This window comes from Schistocerca nitens, chromosome 2 (assembly GCF_023898315.1).
Source record: "Schistocerca nitens isolate TAMUIC-IGC-003100 chromosome 2, iqSchNite1.1, whole genome shotgun sequence".
NCBI lineage: Eukaryota > Metazoa > Arthropoda > Insecta > Orthoptera > Acrididae > Schistocerca > Schistocerca nitens.
The window spans coordinates 268,875,282-268,887,784 of NC_064615.1; the positions used below are offsets into that span (position 1 = coordinate 268,875,282).

The 12,503-nt window shown below is 37.6% G+C and overlaps 1 protein-coding gene across 1 annotated transcript in view; it reads left to right on the forward strand.

Moving 5' to 3' along the window:
- LOC126236010 (ryanodine receptor) overlaps positions 1-12,503 on the forward strand; it is a 702,826-nt gene that overhangs the window by 555,166 nt on the left and 135,157 nt on the right. Inside the window, exons 75-76 of the mRNA XM_049945018.1 lie at positions 1,802-2,011; positions 2,660-2,772. Of these exons, the coding sequence (XP_049800975.1) occupies positions 1,802-2,011; positions 2,660-2,772 (323 nt within the window). The remainder of the gene's footprint in view (positions 1-1,801; positions 2,012-2,659; positions 2,773-12,503) is intronic.

Sequence of the window (12,503 nt, forward strand, 5' to 3'; positions counted from 1 at the left end):
ATTGTTTAATTGCATCTATATGCACTGCAATTAGTCTAACCTTATGTTTGTGTCCTTGCAGGAGCAATACATAGGGAGCTGTCCTATGTTCCTAGATTCACCTTTTAATACTGGTTCTGGAAACTTCATAAGTACGTTTTTTGGTATGACTGTCACCTATCTTCAAGGGTCTGATTCTCTTCTAAACAAAACTGTGACCATTTGCGCTGGACTTGTTTGTATATGTTCAATATCCCTTGTTAGTCCACTTTAGTATGGGTCACACACATTTGAGCACTATTCTAGGATGGGTCATGCAAGTGCTTTGTAAACAATCTTCTTTTTAGACTATAACACCCAAGGTTGTGGAAATGTGATATTTGCTTCAGTGTTAGTGTAGCACTGACTTTCCTTTATCAAAGTGGATCCTCCCCAAGAAGACCATCATGTTAGTAGTAGAAGCTGAATTTTTTAAACTTATATTTGGTGTGTACCTGATGCAACCTGTTCACTACCATTTCCAGTTTATCCATACCCTCTTGAATTATAATTTGATCATCAATATTTTTCATCCACACTATTTATGGTGGTTGTATGTAACTGCTACTTCTCCATACTTCCAGCCTGCTAGTGTATTCAGATGCTGTATTTCTGAATGTGCACAATTGTTTGACATTTACACACTCTTTCTTGTGCGCTTTCCTTTTTCTGAGTCCTCTGTCGTTAGAGCTGTTTTCTATACAACATATCTCTATGTAAACTTTCCCAGAGTAATAATTTTTAGTGTCTTGCAGCAAACAGTAAAGTGTAGTTTTAGTTGATATTTTCACAGTTCATTTCAGCATTACTGGTTATCCATATACTCTTACCCAAGTCATCAGGAGCAATGAAAGTAAAGGTAAACAATGGGATAATTTTATATGATTATAATTGTGTAAAGTTGTATCTCCAGAATGAAATGATTCAAATAAAAAAGAGGTGATCTTACATAACACTTGTCTCATGCATGTCCTTTGATATGACTTATTGCCTGTATGCTTGAATACTGTGCTGGAATACAAAAGAAAAATTTTGATGAAAACAACACAGTATCAAAACTAGACATACGGCCACTCTTACATTGCGTAGCTTCCGAAATGAAGAAAGAACCTCAGGAATATAGGAGGAATTCCAGTTTATGGTGTGAGTTTGATTTTAGTGGTATGGTTTTGTGACCTGTCCAGTTTGTTTCCTAAAATTTTAAGGGGGTATTTTTAATGTGTTACAGGGTGACTGACTCACCCATGTCTTTTTCATAAGTGGTCAGCCTGTCACATTTTCTTGTTCATTTCTTTTAGCCTTGTGTGGTTTCACTTCTGATTTAATCTCATGTGTTGCACCTTTACCCTTCTCCATTGTATTAAGGCCCATGAGGTAGAGTGATTGTGTGGGTCAGTGACGAATCATTTTATAGGTTTCCTCTGCACTGTGTGACAGCAATTTTAGTCATTTTATCCACATTCATTTCTTTTAATATGTGTAAGGATGCTGATAACCTTGGCATTGTGTGCCTGTAAGCTGCAGTCACACACACACACACACACCAGGAATTAAGATGTTCCTTAGCAAAAGGAAACAGCTGTTGCAGGCTACCTAACTGACAGTTTAAAATTTTTATTGTACTCTCACCAACACCATTTCCTTAACTTTTACTTCCCCCTTCCTCTTAGCAGGGGGGAGGGGTCATTCTTAGCAGTGTGTATGTGTTTGTATGCTAGTAACTTTGTACCTGCAGCATTTTGTTTTGTGACAATATGTATTTACATTATCCGGTCAATTACAGAAGCTCCCTGAAAGTGAGATATTGGAGTTTGCCAAGATACAGCTTACACTTCCAGATAAAATTGATCCGGCTGATGAGATGTCTTGGCAGCATTACCTTTACTCCAAGCTCGGACAGAAAAAAAATGGAGAAGAAGGGAAACCGACAAAAGTAGAAGACGTTGTAGAGAGGATAGTTGCCATGTCAAAAGTGCTGTACGGACTTCATATGGTAAGCTGGCTCATTTGTACTGTACACTGTAACTGCTACATTCATTAAGTATTTTTCTCTGCAAACTGGATTGCAGCTCCTACCTACTATTCAGCCATGTAAGATAACAGAATTATTTGCTCATATTTGATTAAAGATCCTTAGCATTCTTACTTGTTTATAGTTTTGCTTTTTATATATTTACTTCTGCACTTCCATTACATTTTATTTTTCAATACAGATCTAATAAAAAAAGTGGCTATCCATTTCGTTTGATGTTAGTTGCCTTAAAACTGAAAGCCACTTACACATTTAGCTATTGAATGCATTCATTCAATGGTGCCTCCATTGTATATGGCTTCCCATTGCTCAGATTATAATATTTGTTTACTATTTAATAAAACAAAGCACTGTATTCATTCATATCTTTAAATGTGGTGATGGTAAAATTTTCAAGACCTGGTTTGAGATTATAACGCAAGTTTACATAGTAAAAAAAGCTGATGATTATATTTATTTTTAGAATTAAAATGTTTGACGAGACAGAAATTCTCAAAGCTCCTGGAATGGTAGCATGTGAATGAATGTAGCAGCTATTTGTGCAAGTGGTATTTGGCCTGAACAGATAGACACCTAAGCACGGCGCCACTTTATTATTTCCCTGTATAGATTGACCACCCTCAACAACTAAGTAAGGGCAGCTATCGTTCAGTTGTTTCCACGCAGAGGAAGCGAGCTGTCATTGCCTGCTTCCGACAAACGTCACTGCATTCTCTACCAAGGTACTAGCTAAAACCTATGATACATCCCATAGGGTTAAAATTATCTTGGGACTTCATTGTTAGAATTCTAACTGAACGTTACTCGTATGTTCACCCTGTGTGTCATTTCTCAGTGTTTGGTATCAATTGCTGTCACCCTTGTGTTTTGGAAATATGTGTGTATTTAGCATAACATAAACTTCCTTAAACCTACAAACTCACTCTGAATTGCATTCACATTACTAAATGTTTTGTGTAGTAAAGTAAGTGGGGTTTCTCTGCAATAATTTTGTTTGTGTCTTTTCGAATATGCACCATATAATGTCACTTGAAGAGGTCAGGCAGAAAAAGGAGAAATTCTCAATGTTTTGGTAGTATTATAGTTGTGTAACAGTCACAAATGTAATTAACAAATTAATAATACTCACGTTTATTTTTCCTCTGAACAAGGGATACATTTTCCTTGAGTAACTTAAAAGAACAGTGCATCCTCCACTGGTAAGCCCCACTGGTCTTTGTCTTTATTTTTGTTGATACGAATAAGTTTAGTATCAGGTGTGCTATAAATGTCTCAGAACCTTGGCATTGATTCAGCTGAGGTATTTCGTGCTACACTAATGTCAAATCACTGGAAAGGGTGGTTCAAATACTGAGCCAGCTACCCTTTGTTAAGAGTAGCATTTGTTCCTTCACCAAGACTGCAGTTGATTCATTCCCTATCAGTGTCAGTACTAAAACTAGATCTTCCTGAATTGAAATCATTTCTCATTGACTCATGCTGAAATAGAAATCTTAGCACTTTTTTGTAAGTGCTTTTAGCACATAAAATCACTACATGTTATACAGAGGTAGGAAAAACAGACCTGTATTACAATAAGTTAAATGATTTTTGTGCCCAGTATTGACTGCTCATGGCATATCTGTTTACTATCCTGGATATTGTACTGCCTGAACTCTTAGAGTGGTTTTCTTCATTGTTTCCTATACTGCTTACTGTGAAACCTGCTTGTCTTGTAAATTAAGCATGTGTGGAAAGCAATAGTGCTATGCATGTGTACAGCTTTCTGTTTATAAGACAAGCAGTCTGTCTTTACCTAACTGTTTGCTTGTTCCTTTGAAGATAATGTAGTGAGGTGTTTATCCTTTTCAATTTTTACTAACATAGTCAAAAACAAACATTCTAAAGTGGATTTTTTTTTTTTTTTTTTTTTTTTTTTTTTTTTTTTTTTTTTTTTTTTTTTGCAATGGTGATCTTCCCTGACACATATTTTACTGTAGAATATCAGCATTGCTTGTTAAGAACACTTAGACACTGAAATAAAAGAGAAGTATATATATATATATATATATATATATATATATATATATATATATATATCTGTGTGTGTGTGTGTGTGTTAGTAAGTCAGAATCCAAATGTATGTCAATAAAATGAATATCCCACTTTGTTTTACCCAACCATTTATTCTTATCAGTATATAAATTTTGAACGTGTAAAGACCAAAATTCACTGTAAGCAATTCACATATAAGCAATAACTCGAAGATCAGTGGCTGTGTGCTCAGGAGGAGCACACAAGTTCTTAAACTGAGAATACAGCTCTTGATTATTTGCCTGCCTGTTACTCAGTGCCTCCACTAAATGATGACTGGTTATTTGCTCATTCCATTGTTTATGGTACATTTGGAATTTACTATTATTTTATTAGAATGTAAATTTTAAATATATTGGACAAAAAGCAATAGACACACCAGATATCAAAAAGTGCACCCATATCCAGGATGCATAATACTATCCACGATAGTGGAAATACATTAATACTGGATCTCAGTCATAAACAATTCTTAATCTTGTCAGCTCTGTCACAGTTACTGTATATGTCCATTACATCTATCACACCTTGATTTGTTACTTTTCATATTAATTTCATTGTTATAGAGAAATGCAAAACATAAGAAAACTATAACTGATGTATGGCGGTAATTGAAATTCATGGATGGAGCAGTAGGTAAAATAAGGGAAAGGCAACCACTCACTCACAGCAGGCAGATGCATGGAGTGCAGGGACGTGTAACAGGAAACAGCGTTCACATTAGCTTTCAAGCTCTTGCTCTTTTTCTAGCAAAGTACACATACACAACCACACAGACATCCAAATGTGATTTCCCACGGCCATGGCAAGTCTCTGATTTTTCATTCCTTATGAATCACTTTGAAGGCAAAGGATGAGGAAATTAAGACATGAAAGTTTACAGTAATATGAACTGTATAGTTTCTAAGAAGGCACATAAGAATTAAAAATGTCTGGAATATATAACACTGATACCCATTTTTCACTAAATAAATCTGAGCTGTTACGAAAAAGATTGCAGATTTTCGAACCAAAACTACAGTTGATGAAAGAAAGTCTGTGACAGCTGAATTCATTCTTTCACTTAGTCATACAACAAGTTCTACAGATCCCAAGATGAGGGAGAATGTCAGGCATTTGGAGCAAGTCAAAATTATATTATCATGGACTTTCGGTTCCAACAGGGTTCACAGCCATCACAAATTCTTTGAAAAATAACATTTTACTATACTGGCTGCCATTGGATGGCTTAAAATATCCCTTTATTTTGTTTTTGTTACTTCAAATTTTTGTCTGTGAAACCACTTACAAATGTTTGGAAACAAGCAGCCCATAAAAATCAACATATTTAAGTTAGAGTCCAAGAACTCATCAAATCACACAAACAATAGTGTATTTGCAGGAGGTTGGCCACATTGTTGGACGTGACTCATTAATGATTAAAGACATGACACAATAGAGACCAGGCGTATGATCTAGTTGTGTCACTCTTCATGTGATTCTGACTTTTATTATGTACTTTGAATGAGAACCCCATGATCCTTAAAGAGCACTTTGTGACTGGCTTGGTTACCAATGCTGCACGATATTCTTGTTGAATCAGATGAAAAAGTCAAACAAGGGCATCATTAAATTATGAGACAGAATTGCTGGCTATTATATACCTTCAGGAAGCGAAATATTTAGTACTGCCCTTAGACACATTGTAACAGTACACAACACTGCCCTAGCTTTCAGAACAATTAGTGGCTTTCTAGGGGAGGAGAGTAGGTTAAATTGAGGAATGTTAAAATGGAAGGTCAGGTCACTCAGAGGAGCTCTGGGGAAGGAACTAATAGTTCTGTAAGCTGCTCTTACTTTTGTGTGTGTGTATATCGGCAGTACTAAATGTTTTCTCTTCTAGGGCAAGTACTGCCCAGAAATTATGATTCATAAGTTTAGGTTTCACAGTGTGTAGCTGAAGTCAGCACAGATAAAAGTACTTGCTCACCACATTTCATGTGGTAGCCAGTGTCAATGGAAAGCCATGTTTCCCATTACAAACAAAAGTATTTTTAAAGCCGAATTTTATGTGCTCAGTCAATAGAGCAGTTACAAATTAGTCTAGTGTCGTACCTGTTTTGTTGATGGGTGTTGATAGAGAAAGTAAGACAAGAATAATAATGAGTATTCCATTAACAACTTAGTAACATTGCTTGCTTGGCAGTATTGGACATTGTGGGCATGTAAGTTGCTGCTGGAGTACTGCTTATTATCCGTGGTTTTCTCTCCTTGTACACTAGACTGATTTGTAACTGCTCTATCAAATGGGTACATAAAACTCCACTTTAATTTTTTTTAATGGAAAACAAAATGACACTTTCCACTGACAATGAGTGTCACATGAAATATGTGATCCCCACAGTTGAAGGTTGAGTTAATGACAGAACACACCAAAAGAATATTTTTTCCTTCGTGTAATCCTTTATGTTTTGAAATACTGAAGATATCAGGAATAAAATACATGGAGCAAAAGGTTATCTACAACTTGTGCAGGAACCAGACTGCCACTATAAGAGTTAAAATACATGAAACTGAAGCAGTGACTGAGAAGAGAGTGAGACAGGGTTGTAGCCTATTCCACATGTTATTTACTCTGTATATAGAGCAAGCAGTAAAGGAGAAATTTTGAAAAGGAATTGAAATTAAGGAAGAAGTAGTACATGCTGCAAGGTTTAATGCACAAAATAAAGGAAAGGCAAACACTCACCTCTAGCTGACTGGTATGTGGCATATAGAGAAGGTCAGACACTCAATCGCATGCACCTTTTGCCATGACAAGACTAACTGTTGATTTTCAATTATTGAGAGCAGCAGCCTGCCAGATGGAGGTGGGGAGGGGGTAGTGACAAATGGACAGGGTGAGGAGGGGATAGCGGTATAGTGTGAGGCAAGCCTTTCGACAGATGATTCAGCTGCTCCACAACAAGCCAAAAGGATTTCAGAGGATAGGTCAGAAAAGAGGTAGAGATAAGGAGATCGCGGGGTGGAAGGCAGAAAAGGAGAGCATGGAGATAAGAGAGAGAGAGAGACAGGGTGGGAAGAGAGAGAACAGGAGAGAGGTGGAAAAGGGGGGTAGGGGGTGAGAGAGAGAGAATGCCCACATTTGGTGGAGGTGAGGAAGAGAATGGTGGGAGAAGGCAGTGCACAATCTGGACAGGGAAGAAGCGGTGTGGACAGAACAGAGATGGGAATAGGCAAGCTGAGCTAGTAGGAAATAGGTTAGCAGACGTTTAGGCCAGGGGGTTTGTGAGAGCACAGGATATGCTGGAGAGACAATATCCACATGCGAAGTTCAGAGAAACTTGTGCTGGAAGAGAGTGAGCGGCTGTTGAAGTCATTTGTCATTTGTGTAGTGGTGTGCAGTATGTTTGACAGCTGCGCAGTCAGGTTTCCACCTGTCAGGGAACTGCTCTCAACAATCGATAATCCACAGTCAATGTCGCCATGGGTATGTGCATTTGGGTGTCTGGCTTGTTGTTGTTGTTGTTAGTGGTGGTGGTGGTGGTGGTGGTGGTGGTGTGTGTGTGTGTATGTACTTTTTCTAGAGAAAGAGCAAGAGCTGAAAATCTAGTGTAATTACTTTTTTCTGTTGCATGTAGCTATGTGCTAGACATCAGTCAGCTATAGGTGAGTGGTTGCCTTTCTGTTATTTTATGTATTATTCCGTCCAGGGATTTTCTTTGTTGTTAAACTTTGAGGTTTGCCATTGACATCATAATTTTATCAGAGACAGAAAAGGAGTTGGGAAGTTGAGTTAACTGGAACGGATAGTGCCTTGATAAGATATTATAAGATGGACAGCATCAAAAGGAAAACAAGGGTAATGGAATGGAGCCAGTTGAAATCAGGTGATAATCAGGGAATTAGATTTAGAAATAAAACATTGAAAGTATTAGATATGTTTTATTATTTGGGCAGCAAAATAACTGACACGGATAGAAATTAAAAGCATATAAAATACTGATTGGGAATAGCAAAAAAATATTTTTTGAAAATGAGAAATATGTTAATCCCAAATATTAATTTAAGAATTAGGAAGTTGTTTCTGAAACTGTAATGAGCATTTCCTTATATGCAAGTGAAACAGTTCAGATAATAAGAGAATAAAAGCTTTTGAAATGTTGTGCTACAAAAGAATGGGAAGGTATTAAGGAATATTTAATTTGGTAATGGTTGTGGTAGTATGTGTGTGTGTATGTGTGTGTGTGTGTGTGTGGGTGGGTGGGTGGGTGGGTGGGGGGGCGGGGGGGTGGTTAACTGAAATTTTACAGGAAGACCAAGATGTGAATACAGTAAGTAGATGTAGGTTCCTCTAGTTATGCACAGATGAAGTGACTTGTATAGGGTAGACTAGCAAGGATAGCTGCATCAAGCCACTATTAAGATGAAGACCTCTACAAAAATAGTCCTGTCTGATCTTATGTTTGTTAAGTCTTACATATTTGAGATAAAAAACAGATTTATCTACACACAAAGATTTACTGAAGATAAATTGACACATTAAAAAGAGGTTATTCTCAGGAAAAAGAGACTATAGTCTAAGCTACTTTCTCAGAGCCTTTGAAAAACTTTAAGGAATGAGATAGGATTTCATTGCTTTAGCTTATGCAGCATCACAATTAGAATCATTGCTTTCTTTGTTTCTCCTGTGTGTGTGTGTGTGTGTGTGTGTGTGTGTGTGTGTGTATTTTGCATACACTATCCAATAGAAAAGCAGTAACAGCAGAATATGTTGGTCTGGAGAGCTCAGTGACTTCGAGCATTTCATTGGATGTCACCTGAGTAACAAATCTCTCAGGGACATTTCAGCCCTTCTGAGCTGCTCAAGTCGATTGTCAGTGATGTGATTGTGAACTGTAAATGCGAAGGAACAACCACAGCTAAAGCACCACCAGGCAGACATTATATATTGACGGACAGCACCCTTTGAGCATTGCGGAGGATGGTTGTAAAAAATTGAAAGAAATTAGGAAAAGGAACCACTCGTCCTCTCTGAAGTGTTACTAGCAGGCCAAGTAGCACAGTGACTGTGAATGGGGAGTCAAAAGAAGTTGGGTACAATGGTCAAGCAGTTCCTCATCAGCCACACATTTCTGTAGTCAGCATTAAGTGACACTTGGGGTGATATAAAGAGTCACGCCACTGGACAGTGGATGACTGTAAACGAGTGATTTGGAGTGATGAATCCCACTGTACCCTGTGCCATTCCAATGGAAGGATTTGCATTTGGTGAATGCCTGGAGAATGTTACATGCCCTCACGCGTAGTGCCAACACTGAAGTATGGAGGAAGTCGTGTTGTTTTATAGGGGTGTTTTTTGGGATTAGGGTGTGGTCTCCTTATAGTGCTCAAGGAAATGCTAAATGCAGAAGGATATGGACACATTTTATGATACTCTGTACTGCATACAGTAGAGGAACAGTTTGGAGGCGATGATGGTTTGTGTCAGCATGACAGTGCATCCTGTCATAAAGCAGTGTCTGTGACTCAGTGGTTTGTGGACAATAAAAATCCTGAAATAGGGGTGTTTTTTGTGATTAGGGTGTGGTCTCCTTATAGTGCTCAAGGAAATGCTAAATGCAGAAGGATATGAACACATTTTATGGTACTCTATACTGCATACAGTAGAGGAACAGTTTGGAGGCGATGATGGTTTGTGTCGGCATGACAGTGCATCCTGTCATGAAGCAGTATCTGTGACTCAGTGGTTTGTGGACAATAAAAATCCTGAAACTGACTGACCTGCCCAAAGTCGCAGCCTGAATCCAGTGGAACACCTTTGGGATGAGTCAGAACGCTCCAGACCGCCTACGTCCAACATCAGTATTTTCTCTGTTTTCGAATTTTGAGGATGAATTGACTGTCATTGCTCCACAGACATTCAGTCACCTCTTTGAAAGTGTCCCCAGCAGAGTTCAAGCCATCATAAAGGTGAAGCTGGACACACTGCATATTAATGTTCACTAATAGCTGACCAGGCACTTCTGATTAGGTACTGGTATAGGATAGCGAAAATTAAGAAAGTGCTAAGGAAAGCAGGTGAAAGGATGGAACAAGAACAAAAAAGAAAGTGAGAGAAAGTGTCACAGTCAGAGTAGTGAAAAGTGCTTGTGGTTGGGGGGGAGAGGGCAGAGAAAGTCCATATTGATTCAACTATATTCCTCTATTATTCTCTCCTCCATTCCTCTGGTACAGTGTTTCTCTCCATCACTCTTTGGGTCTCCCAATACTGAAGAAGATCCAAAGTTCAGCACTCTGATCCATCATAACTATTTCTTGTGTAAACTAAGGAAAAGCAAACACTCACCTATAGCTGACTGAACCCAAACACATGTGCTATGTGATCACTAGCATGTGCATTTGGGTGTCTGTATGGTTGTGTGCATCAATCAACTATCTACATATGTGTGTAGTTCTACTAAAGAAAGACAAAGAGTTCAAAAGTTAGTATAAATAGTTTTCTGTTGTGTGTTTCTATGTGCCATGTGTCAGTCAACTGTTGATGAGTGGTTGTCTTTCCTTTATTGTATGAATTATTCCATCCAGGAACTTCCATTGTTGTTATAACTATTTCTTAAGTGCATCTGGCATTGAAAGTGAAGAAATAACTATGTTGTTGTTGGCAGATTATGTTCCTAGTTTTACCCCAAGTTGTTATAAATGGCATAGTGAAAGAAGCTGGTTAATCCAAATGTAGGTTTGCAGAAAAACACCTGTTGTGTAAATTGTGGTGTAAATAATAGGAGAAAGAAATGCTACAGATTGCAGGAGTGCCCTCTCAGTTTCTGTGTGCATCATATTTGTTATTTTCAAATGAAACTATATGGGTCCAGAGACCTTTTCAAGTCTCAAACATCTATGGTGTATATGTGCAGACTGAAGTAAAGAATGAAACTTTGTACCAAGGCCAGAATTTGAAACTGGGTCTCCTGCTCACTAGGCAGATGCACTAAACACTATGCCACCCTGGCAAAGAGTTGTTATTTCAATGCAATTGAAAAGCCTCTGCAATGTTGTTTGACTTTATGGGGAATATCTAGTGGCCTGAGGCATGAATAGTAATTTGGATTGAATTAAGAACCATACAGTTGTGCAAAGCCACTGTGCCTGGACGGTGCAGTGGTTAGTACATCTACCTAACAGGACACCGGGGTTCGAATCCCAGTCTTGGTACAAAGTTTCATTGATAACTTCAATCTACAGACGTACGTAATTTGTTGTATTGCAAGAGGTGAAAGTTTGTATAGATCGATAATTGTTTAACTTATGTACATCAAAGTGGTTAATTTTAAAGGCAACAATGGCTGCACAACAGAAGTTAATTTGAAACAAACCAACTTTTGGCTTCATGAATTGATTTAACACACCTGAAAGTTTAAAAATTCCACATTTATTCACAATTATTGTTTTCTTGACTGAGCAGCAGTAACAGATTTCTGAAATTGTGTGTGTGTGTGTGTGTGTGTGTGTGTGTGTGTGTGTGTGTGTGTGTGTTTTACATGAATGTGTATGCATTGCATCTTCAGCACTCTTGAGTTATTGCAGGAACTAAGAGAGAAAGTATATAAACTACACATATCATTTGTATAAAAGAGTACAATACCTTGGACAAATAAAAGAACAGGGTTTTTCTTTTTAATACAGGGTTTTTTTCCTGTGCAGCATTACATCATAGCTTTCATCCTAATGTTGACTGACAGGTTTCACACTTTCCTTTTCATCTATAGCTCATTTATATATCAGGATTGGTGTGTAGTTTTCCAAATTCTTATTTAGTTGATAAATATTTCTGTTGTCCTTCTTACCCTATAGATAGTCTGGTACTGTGCATAATTGTTGTAATTTCTGTGTTTAATTGTGTAGTCTACTACCTGTCCTTCTTAACATTGTGCTATCTCTACATGGGCCACACAGATTCAGATTTTTTTCTGTGGTGATATAAATAAGATCTCCAGTATCATCAGTCAGTGTGAATTATATCAGTGGTGCATGTACATGTTATTCATTATATCAGTCATTGTGCCAGTATGTGCAGCTGCACAGCCATCATTTTCAGTACTCCCCTTGTCCATTTATATGTGTGTTGTAGTGGATTGCATGCTATTTCTCTGTAATACGAAAGTAATGAGGGAATGCATGGTACATGTCAGATTAACAAAAGTAGTACACTTCTTATAAAATGCAAGAACAATTTATTTTGTGATTTTGTCCATTTATGTGCACCTCTCAAGAGTCTGAGCAATGTGGGAGAAACAATGTTTTATATCAATTATAACAGAAAGTGTCATTCTGTGAGTGTGCTTTTGTGAATTATTGCAACACAGTATTATTAATTGCAATATGGTTTCCTTTGATTCAG